Raw genomic sequence first — 18,163 nt, 5'->3', positions numbered from 1 at the left:
GTAAATGCCCAATGATTTGAAAGTCACCCTGGAGTCTTAACGTGTGAAGAGACTCATCAATCTTGGCTCCAAACAGCTTTGGACCCTCGAACTGGAGATCATTGACAGTAGATTGTACCTCTTTGGGAAAACCAGAGAGGTGGAGCCAGGGAACTTGTCACATGACTATGGCTATGGAATGTGCTGCTATGTCCAGAGAGGCTTGTAAGACTGTTCAAGCGAGAAGGTGGGCCTCTGACGTGGTTGCTTTTGAACTGCCTTTTTTGTCCTCAGGGAGATGATCAATAAATTCAGACATTTTTTCAATAATTTGTGTAATTGTATTTGGCCATCGGTGCCTCATAATTGGCAATCCTGAATTGTAGGGTTACTGACAAGTAGGCCTTACGCCCAAAGAGGTCTAACCACTTCCAGTCCCTATCATACGGAGTGGTTCTAGAGTGATGTTGCCTGCCCCGCTCATTCACAGCCTCTACCACCGGAGAGTTTGGTGTGGGATGGGAAAACAAAAATTCCATTCCCTTGGAGGGGACGTAGAATTTTTTTGTCCTCTTTTACAAGCAGGTAGAATTGTTGCCAGGGTCTGCTGGATGGTCTTGGCCATGTCCATGAGTGCCTCGTTTACTGGTAGGGCAATCTCAGAAGAGGCTGAAGTCTGGAGGATGTCCAACAACTTATGTTGGGAATCTGCAACTTGTTCCAATAGAATCTCTAATAAATCTGTGACTCTCTTAAATAGTTCTCAGAACTGTTTAAAGTCATCACCCCATTGTGGATGGTGGAAGAATGATAGCTTCATCCAGAAAGAAGGATGAAAAACTGGTATCTAGGGTGACTTCCCTCAACTGCCTCTTCCAGAGGTGCAGAGGGTACAGGTGCAAAGGGTGATAAGGAACGCCTCATCCTCTCTCTGTGAATTGGGAGGCTTAGGACTGGGTTTGCAGTACACTGCCCATGAGTCCCAATAAGACCACTGTGGTGGAAATGGCATTGGTGGCAGCATCCATGGGTGTCTATACCATCCTTGAGTTGGTACTCCTGTTGTAGTGCACCTGGTCTGGTGTGGATAGGTGAGGAGTAGTGGGAAGAGTAGATTTCCCCTTCATTATCATTAGCATCGTCTCTGGATAAAGGAGGAGCTGATCTTGCTAGTGTGGTAATTTGGTACAGTACCGAACATGCTGGAGTAAGATCAGTACTGAGGAGTGGAGATTCCAGTGCTGTTGAGACTAAAGGGTCCTTATGCCAGAGGAATTGCTGCAGTACAGAGAGCATCAATACCAAGGAGGGTATTGTCAGCGGTACCAGCGCCTTTACCACAGTTGCCGGTGCCGAGGGTCTTGTGCTATGCACTGTGGAGGCAGGAGGTAGTGCCATAGATTGTAGTAGTGCCAAACTGCTTAGTGCCACATTTGATTAGCTTTGGCAGTACCGAGGCAGGGATTTCCCCGTTTTTGCCTTTTTCTGAGCTAGCCCTCTTAGGGTCTTTTGCTCGCACAGTACCGAATGGGCCCATGTTAGAGGTGGATGGTCTCGGTGCAGTCAATACTGATATGTCCGAGAGGCTGGAAAAAGTCTTTTTGGCAGCTTCCTGAGACAGGAAAGTTGGAGCCCATTTCTATGTCGCTTTTTTGGGGAAGTGCTCTTTCCTCTGAGAGGGTGGTAGGGAGAGCTGGTCATGCCCCTTAGAATATGGTTCTCCCATGAGGGAGGATAACTATACTACACTAAGGAGTACACTAATAACTGAAATGTAAACTCCTAAAATAAGATTTTTTTTTTTAAAGAATAAACAAACAGGGAAAAGATAGGGCAGTTAACTATGAACTAACTGGGTTATAAACTGGTACTCTGAGGTGGGGACAGCACACGTGTGACCCAACCAGGCATGGATACTAAAAATCACTGATTCCAAGCACAGGCGCGCAGATTCACCTGAAGTGGAGCATCCACATGGACAGTCCTCAAAGAAGAACATGGCGCTGTTTGAAACAGCCCTATATTAAAGTGCACTTAGGGATTTTACTGCAGTGCAACAGGGCCCAGTTAATGCCCAACATGTTATGCAACAGTCTACATTTCTGCTTCATGTAGGCAAGACTTCAGATACAAGTAAACATTTCTGATGTTTTTCCACTGTTTATTGGGTGTAACAGATTTCTATACTGGCGAGTTTTAATGTGTTTCTTGGTTGAAACTAAAAATCAGAAGCTCTAGGTATCTTACATCATACCCATGGATATATGATGCAGATTTCATTTTTATCAAATTCAGTACATACCTGGATTTTGACCTTGACCGGGAGTGCGATTCAGAATGTTTGGAAGCCCTCGATGGACTACGAGATCCTGACCTGCTCTCCGATTTTACACGAGCAGGACTCCCAGCTGGAGATTTTGACTGGGAGCGAGACTCCTAACAAAAAAGATAGTATTACAAATGGTACTGGTCACATAAATGCCTAACTCCTAACATTTAAAGTACCGTAATTATAATATTTTGATTGCTCCTGAAAGACAAATGGTTAGGCAATACCCTCCTGAACAAATTTCAGTCTGTTAACCCACTGTTAATATTGTATGCTTTCCTCAAATAATTCCCTACTTGAACCAGATCACCAATTCTCTATTAACTAAGTAATCATGCAAATTCATCTACAACTTGATCATACAGACACTGGAACATAAACCATACATTTACTTAACCTAGGACCCATTCATTCTTCCAGATTCTTTTAATTCTACTTCACTCTTGCTTTCTACTTTTCTTCATTCTTCATTGAGTTTTTCATTTTTCATACTTCGTGTATCTTCCCCAATTCAAACAATTCATTATAGCCTTAAAAAAACATTCAAGTGCTTCTATCTGACCAATCTTCTGTTCAATTTTTTCCCCCATTCAATTTTAATTTTCTGATCTTTAATATTTTTCATTAGCCTTCTTTTATCTTGATTTATCTTCCACAATCTTGGAAAAAACTCTTCAATTTCTTCACGAACATTAACCTTAATGGAAAAAGAACATTTAGTATATTTAAGCACTAGGGATTATAAAACTCTGCTGGAGTTCAGAATGTTATCTACCAAAATTGAAAAGCCAGCAGGTAAAGTGCAAGTAACTATTTTTATAAAAACATTTTTTTTTTAAAAAAAATCTTTAAAATTGTATTATTTCTAGGTTCTGACAATGAGTTTACTGATTTTCTCTAAATGTTTCAAAGCTGCCCTCCTCCCCTTTCAAATTATAGAATTATCCTTATTTTTTAGAATTTCTACAAGATACAAACATGTACTAAAAACTTAATTTGCACAAATATATTAAGATGTTCTGATATAAAATAGATTTTTCCTAATATTAAATTTGCACTTTGATATTAAATACCTACAATGCTAGTCTTGTAATAAGCTTTTATTAAGCCATGTTTAGTTCAACAGAATGTTAAAGCAGAGCTTTCCCAGTCAAAAAATAAATAAAAAATTTGTCTATGCACAGAGATATATACAGGGCCCAAACTAAACCTAAAGTTAAGGATTCTCTAATAATATTCTTTTCTTCCTTATTGTTATCCTATTTTCCTTGAGTATTAAAGCTATATTTAAAATGAAATGTGTACTATAGTACAAAGCAACCCAAGAAGGGCCATTTTTACTGTATAAACACACACAGGAGAAATAACCAGGAAAACAAGCAAACAGAGCAGGATAGGATTTTTTTTCTAAAATACTTTTTTCCAGGGAGCTTAGCCATATGTGGCTTAAATTTGCTCTAAGTAATTGTAAATGTTTAGATATGGAGAAGTATTAAGTATGACAAATTTTGATTACGAAAGCATAGCAAGCTTTCCCCACCTTTCAAGTTCTTTTATTTTCTTTGTTACATTCTGTTCTGGTTTTCACTGTATCTTTTACTACCTGTTGTAAACAGTCTATCTCATTCTGTTTTACTAATTGTATATCATCTGCTAATCTTATGGGATATTGCCAAATACATCTCTCATTCTGTAGTTAACATGGTCAGTTTCTTTAGTGCCTTTCCTACTTAAAGAGGAGAATTTCCCTTCTCTTACCTTTTCACAAGTACTAAAATGACCAGATAGTAGAGGATTTTAACTTATTTCTATTTAAGCCTCATAACATATAACCTGAGCAAGCTTCCCCAAAATACCTCAACAAGAATTCAAGAGAAAGAAGGGAGAGCTACATTCAGACTGCTAACTATTCAGAATGCCCTCTGATGTCTATGGGAGGCTTCCATAGAGATCACGGGAAGAAGGTGGCTTTACATATCTTTATTCTATTCCATGCCTTATTCTCACATCCAGAGCTCACTCAGAAAACATGCTCCCTTTCAGGCCCACAACTATTCCTGCCTTTTCTTTGTTTCCTATCCTCCTTACTCTATTTCTCTGCCCCTTCATTGTCTGAGAGCCTCCTCTAGTCTTTCCTCTATACTTTATTCCCTGCAGCAATTCCCAATACCTACAGCAATAATTCCCACTGCCTTCCTCATTAAAAGTGATCAGAAATTAAATTTAATGTTGCAGAAGTGTCATTGACAAATCAGTCAAATTAAAAAGGGAAAGGTGTGGCCCACAGGCTATATATTTGACACCTCTGGTATAAGAGTTTATAGTTTAGTATCCCTGTCCATTCAAACTTAAAACTCTGCTGACATTGCCAACATGGTTTCCAATTAATGCCATATTGACATGAATGTATCTGCCAGATATTTGAAAGGAAACAATATCTCATTTCAAACTATAATCTATTTGTTTTATTTTTAAAATATTTGTGTGGATCCAGAACAGTTTAAATTCACAGGACAGTTCAACTGTTCCAATTTTCAAGTGGCAGTGAGAGCACAGGTCCCTACAAGTTTCAAACCTCTAAAAATTAATAACAATTGGAGATATGGACTGCAAATGAGGAGACAACTATTATCTATCAGCAGTTGCACATTATAGGTCAATGCCAGGCATTCACAATTTTCTGATGTAATACAGACCATTACTCCCACAGAACTTCAAAGAAAGTATTGAAGGAATCTGTACAATGGTTTTATGAGATAGTTTAAGGATCTAAGGAAGGCAAAGCAGCTAAGAAAATATTTCCCCTTACTTGTGGTCTTTTGCTGAACTAGAACAGATTTCCAACCCCTGGTGAGTTACATAATATGGGATGAAGTCTTCTGTTGGGAAGGATTTTTTCCCAGAGACCTCAACATTCCTACCTTCTTTCCCCAAACTCTCCTCTCCCCGCCTCCCCCAGCCCCAAACCAATATGGCATCTTTAAAGTTTTATCATCTACAACACAGACAGAGCAGACCTGATGGTTTCGTACACAAGCATTTTATGGCATGGATATAATCCACAAGCCTCATATATTATGTATTGTTCTACAACATATGTTGTTCCTGTACCAGGAAGTAAGATTTTTCCTTAGCACATAATCTTTAATGGATTTGGGGGGGGGGAGGAGGATCTCCTGTGTGATTTGAATTTTCTATGCAGCCACCAGGTCATAAAAATGATAAAAAGCACACCAAAAATAAGGGCTTGTCTACACTAGAGCAATCAGTTATTGCTCTTCAACTGGTCATACAGGACTGATGGAAATACCAACACTTGAGTCCACACTCGCCTCCCTAAACTGGTTTAAGTTTTGCCCTTGCGTCCACATTCATCATGGCAAATCGTAAATGAATGTGGCCTTGCAGATCAAAAACCACCTGCACTGATTTGAATTTACATGAAGTCTGCCCTAAAATAAAGATGTGGACAGTTATCTTTGACTGCTGCCTAAGACAGCACATGTCCTTACTTGCCAACAAAGAGTCCCCTCTCCGCCTTCCTCATGATTTCAGTATACCCTGCTCCATAGAAATGCCACTGAGACATGCCCTCCCTCCTGTTCTGAAGGTCCTCAGTTTGTGACCGACCACCAGTTAAGGCTGTATTTCTTAAACCCCATTAACCTCCCATCCCACTGCCACTATTGGACAGAACACCTACACTACTGCCTCCACCTCTATCTGCTACTCAGTGAGTCACTAATGGTTCACCAGTCAATCCTCTTGCTCTAACAAACTACAGGTAGTTTGTCAGAGTGAATGCTTCAGATTGCAATCCACGGATGATTCTCCAGCTCTAGAGGCAGCAAGAGCACAATTAGTAGCTGCGCTCCTTACAATACCTCAGGTACCAGATTCTCCCTAACACTCCAAAGCTAACAGAACACCTTGACCAACTCCACTCTCCCTGTGGCAGGCCCACATTATGGCTGACATTCTCACTCTGATGAACCACAAGCAAGCAGTGGCATAGTCAGAGCAGGGGACATTACTGGAGGTGAGTAGAAAAGCTACAGAGTACAGTTTCAGCTACTGAGCTACAGGTACTTCATCAGATGAGGACATACAGAGCCAGAGGTATTACTAAAGCATACAGAGGCTCTTCTGGGAAGTGAGGAAACCAGAGGTGGGGAGGGGGCCGAGCAAGGGCAGAGAGGGAAAACTCACAATCAACAAACTGAGGACCATTCACTAGCTGAGCGTATTGTGAACTCTGATAAGTATCAGTTGACAGGGCACCAACTGTGGCTGGGTCTACACTGATACACAACTGGTTGAGCCATGGGGTTTATCCATACAAATTTCAGATATAAGTTACACTGACTGTTGCCTTCCCAATAATCCATATTATTTTCTCCAGTACAGATAAGGCTTTAAAACAAGCTCTCCAAGTACTTAAACTATCCCACTGAATCTTTTGCAGGGTTTAAAAATGTTCAAATTTCCAGGGGTGGGGAAGAGAATGAGGTAAGGGCAAAAAATGAGTCTTGCTGGAAGGGGTATTTATGCCCTCTCAGTGACCACTTATCACAGAATATCAGGGTTGGAAGGGACCTCACGAGGCCATCTAGTCCAACCCCCTGCTCAAAGCAGGACCAATCCCCATTTTTTGCCCCAAATCCCTAAATGGCCCCCTCAAGGATTGAACTCACAGCCCTGGGTTTAGCAGGCCAATGCTCAAACCACTGAGCTATCCCTCCCCCCTTGAACATCTCCAAAGCGTGTCAGAACGAGCTTGTCAAATGAATATCAATAGACCCCATTTCTGAGATGAGATATTAAAAAAGATAAAATAGGGCATAGCAGTGTGTGCATGAAGAGTAGAATAGGGAAAGAAAAAATTCTATGGAATTTCACTATGGCTATGTCTCATAATACTTCCCCCCTGTGCCAAACTGCAGTATGCTTGCCTTGGTTAAAAAGAAAACATACATATTACATGTAGAACAAATAAAATCAGTCTTAGACTTCTATGTAGCTAACATTTCTCTTGTAAGAGATGGTCTGAAGCCAGTGGAAGGACCATCCTATGTACTTCCTTGGTAATTTCACCAGACCCTTCCCCTAGAGAGACAGATAGACAAAAAGGAAACACTAGCAAACTAAAGAGGGAGTGAAAAGAAACACAACCCTTTAAAAGGAAAGGAAAAATAAAAAGGGAGATGATCAGAAAAGGAGATTTTAAGGAATGTACTGACAGCAGCCTGAGTCTGTAGGCTAAAACATCAACAGGGTAACATCTATCAGATGAGTCCCTTCAGTCACAGTTATTTACTCGGTGATCAATTGGAATTTCTTGCCACAGAATACGGCCAACTTTGCTTTAAATGGAGAAACAGATCTCTTAATGGCTATTTGTTCTTATACCCTATCAAGAGCTTGACAAATCAAAACATAAGACTGCAAATCCTACATTGTGATATCGGTATATTAAGGTGTCTATGTATGAGTATTTCAAAATATATGGGAGGCAGATGAATTGCTGCTAAAAACGGTAATTTGCCAACTATACTGTCCAATAGAAAATATACTGATAAACATATTCAAATCACAATGTTAATGAGTTACATGATCATCAATAGAAAACTCTTACCCTGTAGCATTCAAAAAATTAACTGGAGCTAAAAGGTCTTTGAAATACTCATATTTACTGTTCTATCCAAAAAGAGAAATTCTGTGCTCTACTTAGGGTTTATTTAGATGAGTATTTAGGTGAGTATTTTTGCAGAAGGATTGTTTTCAAGTCCTCCTCTATAAGGTCGGGAAGACAGGAACAAATCTCATTTTTGAAAATATAACAGTCCTGCTGGTTACCATGGCATGAATAGTAGTCTAGCAGTAACTACCACAATTACTCAGTAACAAGACGAAAAGCCAAAGGGAACAAACAGGAATATTCAGACACTTAAATAACAAAAAAAAAAAAGCTATCCTCCTTTTTCATACTCTTATAGACACAAACCATGGGATTATCAGAGCATTTCCCAAAGAACTGTGGGACTGTCCATGTGTGAAAACTGCCATTGCTATCTCCAAAAGCTGCAACAGAATATGTCCACACTGTTGTCCTCTAAAATTCTTGTTGGGAGTGTCTGGTCTCTACTGAGGCAGTAGACTGTCCTTGGAGAATATGTTTTGACCCGAACCAAAGGTTACACATACAGCCTTCCCTAAAATTATTTTTGAGCCAATGAGAGGACCACAAAGAGAACAGATGACCAGATTTCCTTAACTTGTATATTTTTAAGATACACCTGCAAAGTCCTCTTCTCAAGCCAATACTCCTTTCACAATTTCTCTGATCCAGAAAAGCACTTAAGCACATAAGTAACTACACCGACTTAAATGAGACTGCTCATGTGCTTAAAGCTAAATACATACTTAAGCACTTTTTTGGACTATGGCCATTTTTAGGATTTGTACAGAGTAGGAAGAGATCTCAATTAAAATCAAAGGTACTGACAAACTTAGGAAGATGAGAAAAGATTTGACTACTACTTTGACTTGGTGAAAAACTGAATAGCAATTCCTACAAGATATGCCTATCACTCCATGACTAGCAAGGTACACAGCTGCTGAAGACACCATTTTTTAGGGACAGAATCCCAGCTGTCTATGTCTAAAAGAATGGTTTTATATATTACTTATGAGATGACAAGGATTGAGTAAATTGCAGTACTGCATTTTTAATGTACTCTCCCTGCTGTGCAGAGAATGATCTCAGGATGAAATAAAGAATATGGTCTTATTCACCTCTTTGAAAAACAAACAAACCATCTGGGATTAGGAATTAAACTGAGATCCTGAAATGGAAAGGAAGAGTGTAGTTTAGAGCAGTGATTCTCAGCCAGGAATACTCAGAGGTCTTCCGGGGCTACTCAATTCATCTAGATCAATGTTTCTCAACTTCAGGGGTTCAGCCCCCTGGGGTGGAGGGTCATCAAGAGATGTGTTGGGGGGGTGTCACAAATGCAGGGGGTGGCAAGCAGGGTAACTGCCCAGGGCCCCGTGCCACAGGGGGCCCTGCAAAGCTAAGTTATATGCTTCAGCCGCAGGCAGCAGGACTCAGTCTTCAGATAAGGCTCACAAGCGAAAAATAGGTTTCAGAGTAGCAGCTGTGTTAGTCTGTATTCACATAAAGAAAAAGGAGTACTTGTGGCACCTTAGAGATTAACGAATTTATTTGAAGATCAGCTTTCGTGAGCTACAGCTCACTTCATCGGACGCATTCCACTGAATAAATCTGTTAGTCTCTAAAGTGAAAAACAGTCTCAAGTGTCACACTGTAACAACCAGCTGAACGTGAAGGGAACAAAGACTCAAATCTTAAATTCTCTGTAATTTAGTAAGAATTTGTGCAAATTGTGCATAAGAGGTGAATAAGCCCATGTTCTTTATTTCACTCTGAAAACATCCTATACACAGCAGGGGAGTATGTTAAAAATCCAGTAATACAATTTACTCAACCCCTGTCGTCTCATACATAATATATAAAACCATCCTTTTAGACATAGATAACTGGAATCCTAGTGAAGTATTGTTCCCTGAAACAAGGAACACTCCCCTGACCTGAGGAAGGACAAACAATATTACTTACAGTTTTGGGAACCAAAAGGTAACAAAGGCCAAACTGGAGCTACCAGAATGAAAATAATTCTTTCGTGAGTACATGAGCATAGGGCAGTGGTTCTCAAACTGTGCATCAGGACCCCGTTTTAATGGGGTTGCCAGGACTGGCATTAGACTTGCTGGGGCCCGGGGCTGAAGCCAAAGCCTGAGCCCCACTGCCTGGGGCCCAAGGCTTCAGCCCTGGATGGCGGGGCTCAGGCTACAGCCCCCCGCCTGCGGCCGAAGTCCTGGGGCCTCGGATTTGGACCCCTCACCCAGGACGGTGGGGTGTAGGCGGGCTCAGGCTTCGGTCTGCCCTCCTGGGGTCATGTAGTAATTTTTGTTGTCAGAATGGGGGTCACAGTGCAATGAAGTTTGAGAATCCCCGGCCTAGGGACTGAGCAGAAAATGGAACTATGAACCAGACTTAAATCCAGGGATATGACAAAAAAAATCCACTCTTGACGATCTCCTAGAAGCTGGAAAAGGAAGACTTCATCTTAGTACTGCAATTAGCAACCACCATATTCATTTGGAAGGTATTAGTGTTTGCCACATCAATGAGCACCTTAATGGAAAAGGTGAGGATATTTAACCTTTAATAAAGGCTTCCTTTATATATTTATCCAAAATATCAGGTGTTAAATAGTTTTAGTCGCTCTGAATAAAAATCCTTTTCCTTTTCAAATTGCTCAACTTCCACCATTTTGGCTCTAATGGGGTCACCATTTCACTAGTTTCCCAGTCAGGGTCTTTCAGCATAGAGGTCTTTTGTTGTTTTTAATGTTAAAAAAACAAGAAGGATTTTTCTTCTTTTAAAACACTTTCCTAGTCCTCCATATACAACATATATAAAATATGCACATGCCCTTTTTCTCGCTTAGCAGATGACCTTTAAAAGAGGCATCAACTTAGAATCTACTCAACTTCAACAAAATAATTTTAAATAGCTTCAATTGCTATAATTGCCAAGTTATGGAAATTTCCCTAATAATTGTATTAAGGTTTGCCATGACTCAGTTTCCATACAAGCATTCCTTTATTAGTTCAAAGGCCACTTGGTGCAAGTTACATCCAAAATAGCAATATAAGAATATATCCTTACATTCTATGCCCTAACAATAATAGAGTTATAAGCATTGGCCAACATGCTTAAAATAAGTTCAGGCTCGGGAGACACCTTCCTCACATCATGGCATGTCTCCAGAAGGCTAAAGAAAACTGACAAAAACTCTAGAAAGCCTTATATTTTTTATGCACTATAACAAACAAGTGATATCACTGCCAATTATTGGGCCTTAGCTAAAATCAGCTGAAGCAGTTCAGGGCTGCACCATACTTTCTTATCTCACTATGCCATATTTTTCCCTAGCTGCAAGACTTGACTAAGCATTTGTAAATTATTATTTACTGCAGCTGGTGCTCAATTAACCACGTTTTCTTTATTTCTATTGCTTAGCTCAAACCCTCAATAAGGTAACAGTGGTATTTCCAGGGCCATTACAAATTTTAAGATAAACAATCCCTCTCATTTTTTCTGGTTGCATGCTTCAGACTTATCACTTTGGTTAAAATCAAAATAATATAAAATCATAGTTTACTTAGGTCTAATGTAGGCCTGTAGGCCTACACCAAGACTTCCCAATTTTGTGGCTTTGCAAATCATATTTATCTTTAGTGTGTTTTCTAGCCTACCATGTGGATGGGTAAGACACCCCTATAAACCAAGTCTTACTGATTATACAGGGAAAGAAGTGAAACTGACTATATATAGAGTGATGTCAAATGCAAAGTAAAACTGACAAATAATTCTCTAGCTTTTTCTAATATTTCAAGTACAGTAAACTTAAGTGTCGTTTGCAGCAATAGTACATAAAATAATTTCAGAAAAGTGTGATTTTTTTTTAATTGAAGTCTTATTTTAAATTGCATTATTTATCACACATTGTTGGACAATTCTTAAGGTAGTCTGCAACACTTTTTTAAAGTTACTTTATTGTAGCTAGGCTTTTATGACATCCACAGCAGTGGCAATTCAGTTCAATTCATATTATTTTAGAACACAATAAAACACTCAAATGCATGTATCAAGGACACATGATGATTAAGGTATGGCTGGTTGGGCTGACTAGTGAAGAACACATACTTAACTAAAAAGAAAAGGAGTACTTGTGGCACCTTAGAGACTAACAAATTTATTAGAGCATAAGCTTTTGTGAGCTACAGCTCACTTCATCGAATGCAGCTCACAAAAGCTTATGCTCAAATAAATGTGTTAGTCTCTAAGGTGCCACAAGTACTCCTTTTCTTTTTGCGAATACAGACTAACACGGCTGCTACTCTAAAACCCGTCATCATACTTAACTAAGCAGCACCATACAATACTTCAATTTTATTTTAATTAACTTTAGTGTAATTGACTTTTGTTGGATTTGGGAGAAGTGTTCAACAGATGGATCTTCAAAATCGTTCACAAGCGAAAACGCAAGTCACAGATTTATTGCATCTTTAAAAAAAATGTTTTACACAAAGCAAAAGAAAACCAGATGAAAAATAATTTTAGAATACTCCTAGAGTAACGGGAATTAGTGTTTGTTTTCTGTTCTGATACATATGAACAAAAGTAAACACATCACTAATTTTCTCTACCATTGCATTCAGCTGCATGGAAGACCATAAAATGGAAAATATATTGCCATTTGCTATGCTGGTTAAGAAATTTCCTCATCATTGGAAATAAAGGTAAGTATACTCCCAAAAGAACTGAAGTAAGGCTAATGGCACACACTGACAAGTAAACTTTCCCCTCTAAACAGAGAGGGGACCAACTGCAACAGCAGTCACAGAAACCTAGCTTCAGAAATACTTAGAGTAGACCCTCCTATTTCAACATCAGGCAGTGGAAAACATACAGTAACTCTGAAAGCCATCAGTTTCATCACCTCCCTAACAACAACTGTTCTCTTAAACCAGAGAAAGTGATGAGAGACTATCTTTGACAAGAAAAGCAAGATACCGAAATACACAGTAAAAATGAATGGTAAACTAGTACTCAAAGAACATAATAAACTGTAAAGACTTACTGACAAGCACGTTTGTTACCCACGTTTTTCAAACTATCTAAAAATATACGTTCATTTTCCATTTACTCATTACGCTAATTAAAACAGAAATACCACAGCTAACAAAGCCACTTTTGCCAGAATAATCCACATTAGAACTGTTTTTGTTTACCTCACCTGAGGAAGCAGCAGCCAACACTACAACAGTGTATGGTGCTTCTAGCCTAGGGAAGATTTAGTGTTACAAAAGTAGCACTATTTCAGTAGAGATACTTGTTGGAATACAACACTGCACTGTCAGAATTTCATGGGTCATTTCCCTAGGCAGCATCAGGTTGCTGCAAAGCTGTTGCCACTGGTTCATCAGAGGAGATCACAAAAAAGATCCTCTAAAGTTCTCTTCAAGAGCAACTCTTGTGAGGACACCAAAGATTTCCTACAATAAAACAGAGGTAAACAGGGATGGGATGAGGGCAGTGACCACATGGACATGAACATCTGTCCCATGTTTCAAATAGTACCAGGCAGTTACTAATTCCTGCCTTTGTCCATCACTAAAAAGCGTACAGAGACTATTCACACGTGTACAGAAAGACTGCAGCAACCATTAGAGGGTGAGTGAGTGAGGCGCTCAGCCTAACGAGGCCAGGTGCCACCACACTCCAGTAGGTGGCACCAGGGGAGAGAAGGGGTACAATCGGATCATCAGTGAATACACGGGGCAGTAGCGGAGACCGCCGGTGGCATGGGGAGTCTGATTCAGAGGAAATCCCGATCACGGGCCATTGGAATGGTAGAGGCGGCTGGTCCCTGCGCTCCTCCGGCAGTGACACGGCCCGCCTCTCACACAGGCGGAGCCATTAACTGCCCGCCAAAGAAAGCGCAACCAAACCAGCGCTGACACGTCGGGATCCCCCCCCCGCTCCAAGGGCAGACACAGCGCCGCCTCCAACGCCCAGGCTCCAGGTAGAGAAGCTCCAGGAGCGGGATCCCGTAGTCCGCGGGGGGGCTCGGGGCGGGCGAGCTGGACTCGGAGCCCGGGAAAGGGAGAAGCGAGAAGGGCTCCGGCAAAACGCAGGACGCGCTCCCCAGGGCTGCCGGTGAGAGGAAGGGACCCCAGGCGGGCTCAAAGGGAGGTGGGCAGGTAGCACGGCTCATCGCCCGCAACAAGAAACGAAGGGCGGGACCAGCAGGACAGGGCACCCCATAGCTAACGGTGGGGGGCAAGGCAGGGCGGAAGGGCAGCGGGGCGCGGCCCAACGCAACGCCCGCCGCGGGCGGGAGGCTCCGATGGCTCAGCGCCGCCGAGGGGAGCCATCTTAGGGAGAAGCTGCTGCGCCTCCCAGCCCGCCGGAACAGAGCGCCTCTCCCCTCCCCCACTCCCTGGAGGACCGGGCCGGCCTCCCCCAGCACGGCCCGGGCGGGCTCGCCACTCACCCTCCCCTCGAAGTTATTCTCCTCTACGTCGCTCATGGCGGCGGGGTGCTGATTGCTGCGCTCAGCGAACGGGGACGCGAGTCCCGGGCAGCGGCCTCCTTCCTGCCTCCCTCCCCGCAGAGCCTCCGGACCCGTCCTGCAGGCAGCGGCGGCAGCGCAAAATGGCGCCTCTGCCTCCTCTGCGCCCGACACCGCGCAGGGGGGCGGGGCCGCCCCGCCAATCACAAAGGAGGCGCCCGCTGCGGGCGGGGATGAGGAGGTGATTGAAGTGAGACCCCGCCTTGGCCTTCCGCCGGCCCGCACTGAGGCGTCGGAAAGTGGACCGGGGAGAGACACTGTCCCCATTTATCCTCTCGTGCACGCACCCGCGGTGTGCACCGGCCCCCTGCAACACACAGGGGACTTGTACGATTCCCTCACACAGTCAACACGCACCGCGGCGTACATGCCGCTCCCCCCACCGCAGTTTGTACAAGGTACCCCCTCAACACACAACTTATACCACCATGCATGAGCCGCCCTACACACAACACGCAGCCTCGTGTATGAGCTCCCCGCTCCCCCCTCCCCCCCCCGCAGCCACAACACAGCGTGGGGGGACTCCTGCATCTCACAGTGTGTGTATAAGAGAGTGAGATGAGAGCTTGAGCAGGCCACTACGTGTGCGGGGGCCTCTGGGCATGTGTATGCGCTGTGCTTTTTTTTGGAGGGCGGGGCGGGGGGGTTGTGCATGCTAGCGTGTGTGTGCGGTCGTGGGGGCTTTGCATATGGCAGCATGTGGGCGCATTGAGGAGAGCATTGTGTGCAGGTAGATGTGTGTGTGTGTGTGTGTGAAGAGGACACGCGGCGCACACTGGTGTAGGGGGTTGTGTATGCCAGTATGTGTGTGCCTTCTGTATGCCAGTGTATGTTGGAGGAGAGTGTTGTACAGACCAGTGTACGTGTAAGGAAGCAGAGCCTCATAAACATTACTGTGTGGTGAGGAGAGAGAGGTGGAACCTCATGAATGCCAGCATCTGTGTGTGTGTGGAGGGGATGGGCCCTCACACACACTGTTGTGGGGGGCTTCATGCACACTGATTAGGAAGACCACCCATCTTTTATTTCAAAGGACCATCCATATTTCATTGATTTGTTCCTTAGGGTTACCATCCATCCTTTATTTTAAGATTAATTGAAATGTATTAAAACTGATAAGTACCATTTTAAACATTACATTGAAGCTTAAGATAATTGCATTGTATACTTGAGGGCAGTAGAAATATACACTTGAGAGGAAGATACATGATATGCTAAGGAAAAAAGTGTTTCCTTAAAACATCTCTTAAAATAAGGTGTTGACCCTTATTTTTCATGTGGTTTTCCCTTATTTCTATCCAACAAAGGTGGTCACCCTAACACTGATGAATATGTTGAGGGAAACTCTGGACATTTCTGTGAGGGAGAAATTCTGTGCACATCAGCATGTGTCTCTGTGACAGTAGTGAACTCCTACACACTGATGTGTGTGTAATGGGGGGTTTTACACACCGCAGTGTGTGATGTGGGGGCTCGCCAGTGTGTGTTGTATATGTACGTGGTAGAAGGCTTGTACACACTGATTGTGTGTCGGGGCAAAAGGGGCCTGTACACACACCAATGTGTGTGGTGAAGGTATAGGTGGTAGAGAACTCATACACATTGATGTGTGTGATGGGTGACGGGGTTTGTACACACTCGTGTGTGTGTAGGGGGCTTGTACACAGTGATGTGTGTGGCAAATGGGCGTGTACTGGAATGTATAACACTCTCCCCCAACGTACACTGGCATACATAAGGCACACACACACTGGCATACACAACACTCTACACCAGCGTGTCCCTGTCCTCTTCACACACACACACAAACACGCACACACACATCTGCCTGCACACAGTGCTCTCCTCAATGCGCCCACATGCTGCCATATGCAAAGCCCTCAACTGCACACACGCTAGCATGCACAACCCCCCCCCCCCAAACTGCACGGACATACACGTGTACAAAGCCCCCCACAACTGCACAGACATAATGGCCTGCTCAAGCTCTCATCTCACTCTCTTTTCATACACATATAGGGTTGACAACCCTCCAGGATTGGCCTGGAGTCTCCTGGAATCACCATCGATCTCCTGATGACTATTGAAAGCAATCCAGGAGATTTTAATGGGCTACTTTAAGAAAATGACATCATGTCATGTTAGGGAAAAAAAATCTCCCAGAATAGCTTCAGTCAGAGTTGGCAACCCTATACACACACTGTGAGATGCAGGAGGCCCAACATGGCATGCAGGAGGCCCCCTTATGCCATCTCACTGCAACCCCCAACATACCAACACCTTCCTGCACAGTTGCGTACATATCCATCTTACCTCGTATACATGCTCCAGTACACACATCACCTATACTTTCTCCTCATCTCCTTATCAATTTATTTAAATCTCACCTCTGTGATGGGTTCAGTCACAGAGACCCCATTGGGACTGTCACCTGATATGCTGAAATTACTTCTGAGCCTGATTTCCTTGCCAACTTGGGACTTCCAGAATCCTGTCTTGTTGAGCCAGACACGCTAGCCTGCTGCAACACAGACCCAGGGTTTGGTCCACACCCCCAAAGCTGCAGACTTAACTGAAAACAGTTCAGCAGGTTACCTCTCTCCAGCATCCAGACACACAGTTCCCAATGGGATCCAAACCCCAAATAAATCCGTTTAACTCTGTGTGAAGCGTATGCAGGGTAAATTCATAAATTGTCCGCCCTTTATAACACTGATAGAGAGATATGCACAGCTGTTTGCTCCCCCAGGTATTAAGCACTTACTCTGGGTTTATTAATAAACAAAAGTGATTTTATTAAGTATAAAAAGTAGGATTTAAGTGGTTTCAAGTAATAACAGCCAGAACACAGTAAGTCACAACGCAAAATAAAACAAAACACGCAAGTCTAAACCTAATACAGTAAGAAACTGATTACAGGTAATATCTCACCCTCAAAGATATTCCAATAAGCTTCTTTCAAAGACTAGACTCCTTGCTAGTCTGGGCCCAATCCTTTCCCCTGGTATAGTCTTTATTAGATCCAGCAGACATCTCAGGTGGTAAGTAGGGGTTTTCCCATGACTGGCAGCCTATTTTGTCCTGCTCCACCCCCTTTTATAGCTTTGGCACAAGGCGGGAATCTTTTGTCTCTCTGGGTCACCACCCCTCCTTCTAAATGGAAAAGTACCAGATTTAAGATGGATTTCATTATCAGGTGACATGGTCACATGTCACTGTAAGACCCCTAGTCTCCATTCCCTATGGGCTGGCCCACACGTACACAGGAAGGCTTTCAAGTAACTAAGGCCATTTACAACTGATTGTTTCCGGAGCACCCTTAATGGCCTCCACTTAATATGTTTACATCAGTGATACAAGTTTATATCTTATTATTCTAACTCCAGATATAGAAATAATACATGCAAACAAATAGGATGAACACACTTAGTAGATTATGAGCTTTCTAACAACACCATACAAGGGGTATTTAGCGTAAAGCATATTCCAGTTATGTCATATTCATAAGCATATTTCCATAAAGCATATGGAGTGCAACGTCACAACCTCCCTCCCATATGTTTATATAAGTCTATTTAAAACTTCCTCATCTCAGGTCCCGATTGATTTCTCTTCCTTTCTATGTTCT

The 18,163-nt window shown here is 42.7% G+C and overlaps 1 protein-coding gene across 6 annotated transcripts in view; it reads right to left on the bottom strand.

Annotated features, from left to right (window-relative positions):
* Positions 1-14,817, bottom strand: part of TRA2A (transformer 2 alpha homolog) — a 54,003-nt gene extending 39,186 nt beyond the window's left edge. The window contains exons 1-3 of one of the 6 annotated variants that reach the window (XM_043541058.1): positions 14,458-14,595; positions 13,198-13,456; positions 2,282-3,005 (exon numbers count right to left, since the gene is read on the bottom strand). Coding sequence is in view for 2 of the 6 variants with exons in the window: in XM_007066171.4 (XP_007066233.4) it covers positions 2,282-2,415; positions 14,458-14,802 (479 nt within the window). In the remaining 4 variants the exon portion in view is untranslated. Of the gene's footprint in view, positions 1-2,281; positions 12,105-13,197; positions 13,457-14,457 lie in introns of those variants that run through there. The other 5 variants (XM_007066171.4, XM_043541056.1, XM_043541057.1 and 2 more) reach the window with 5 other exon arrangements.
* Between the last annotated feature and the right edge of the window lie 3,346 nt (positions 14,818-18,163).

This window comes from Chelonia mydas, chromosome 2 (genome assembly GCF_015237465.2).
Source record: "Chelonia mydas isolate rCheMyd1 chromosome 2, rCheMyd1.pri.v2, whole genome shotgun sequence".
Lineage (NCBI taxonomy): Eukaryota > Metazoa > Chordata > Testudines > Cheloniidae > Chelonia > Chelonia mydas.
This window is presented reverse-complemented; position numbering and strand designations above follow the sequence as displayed.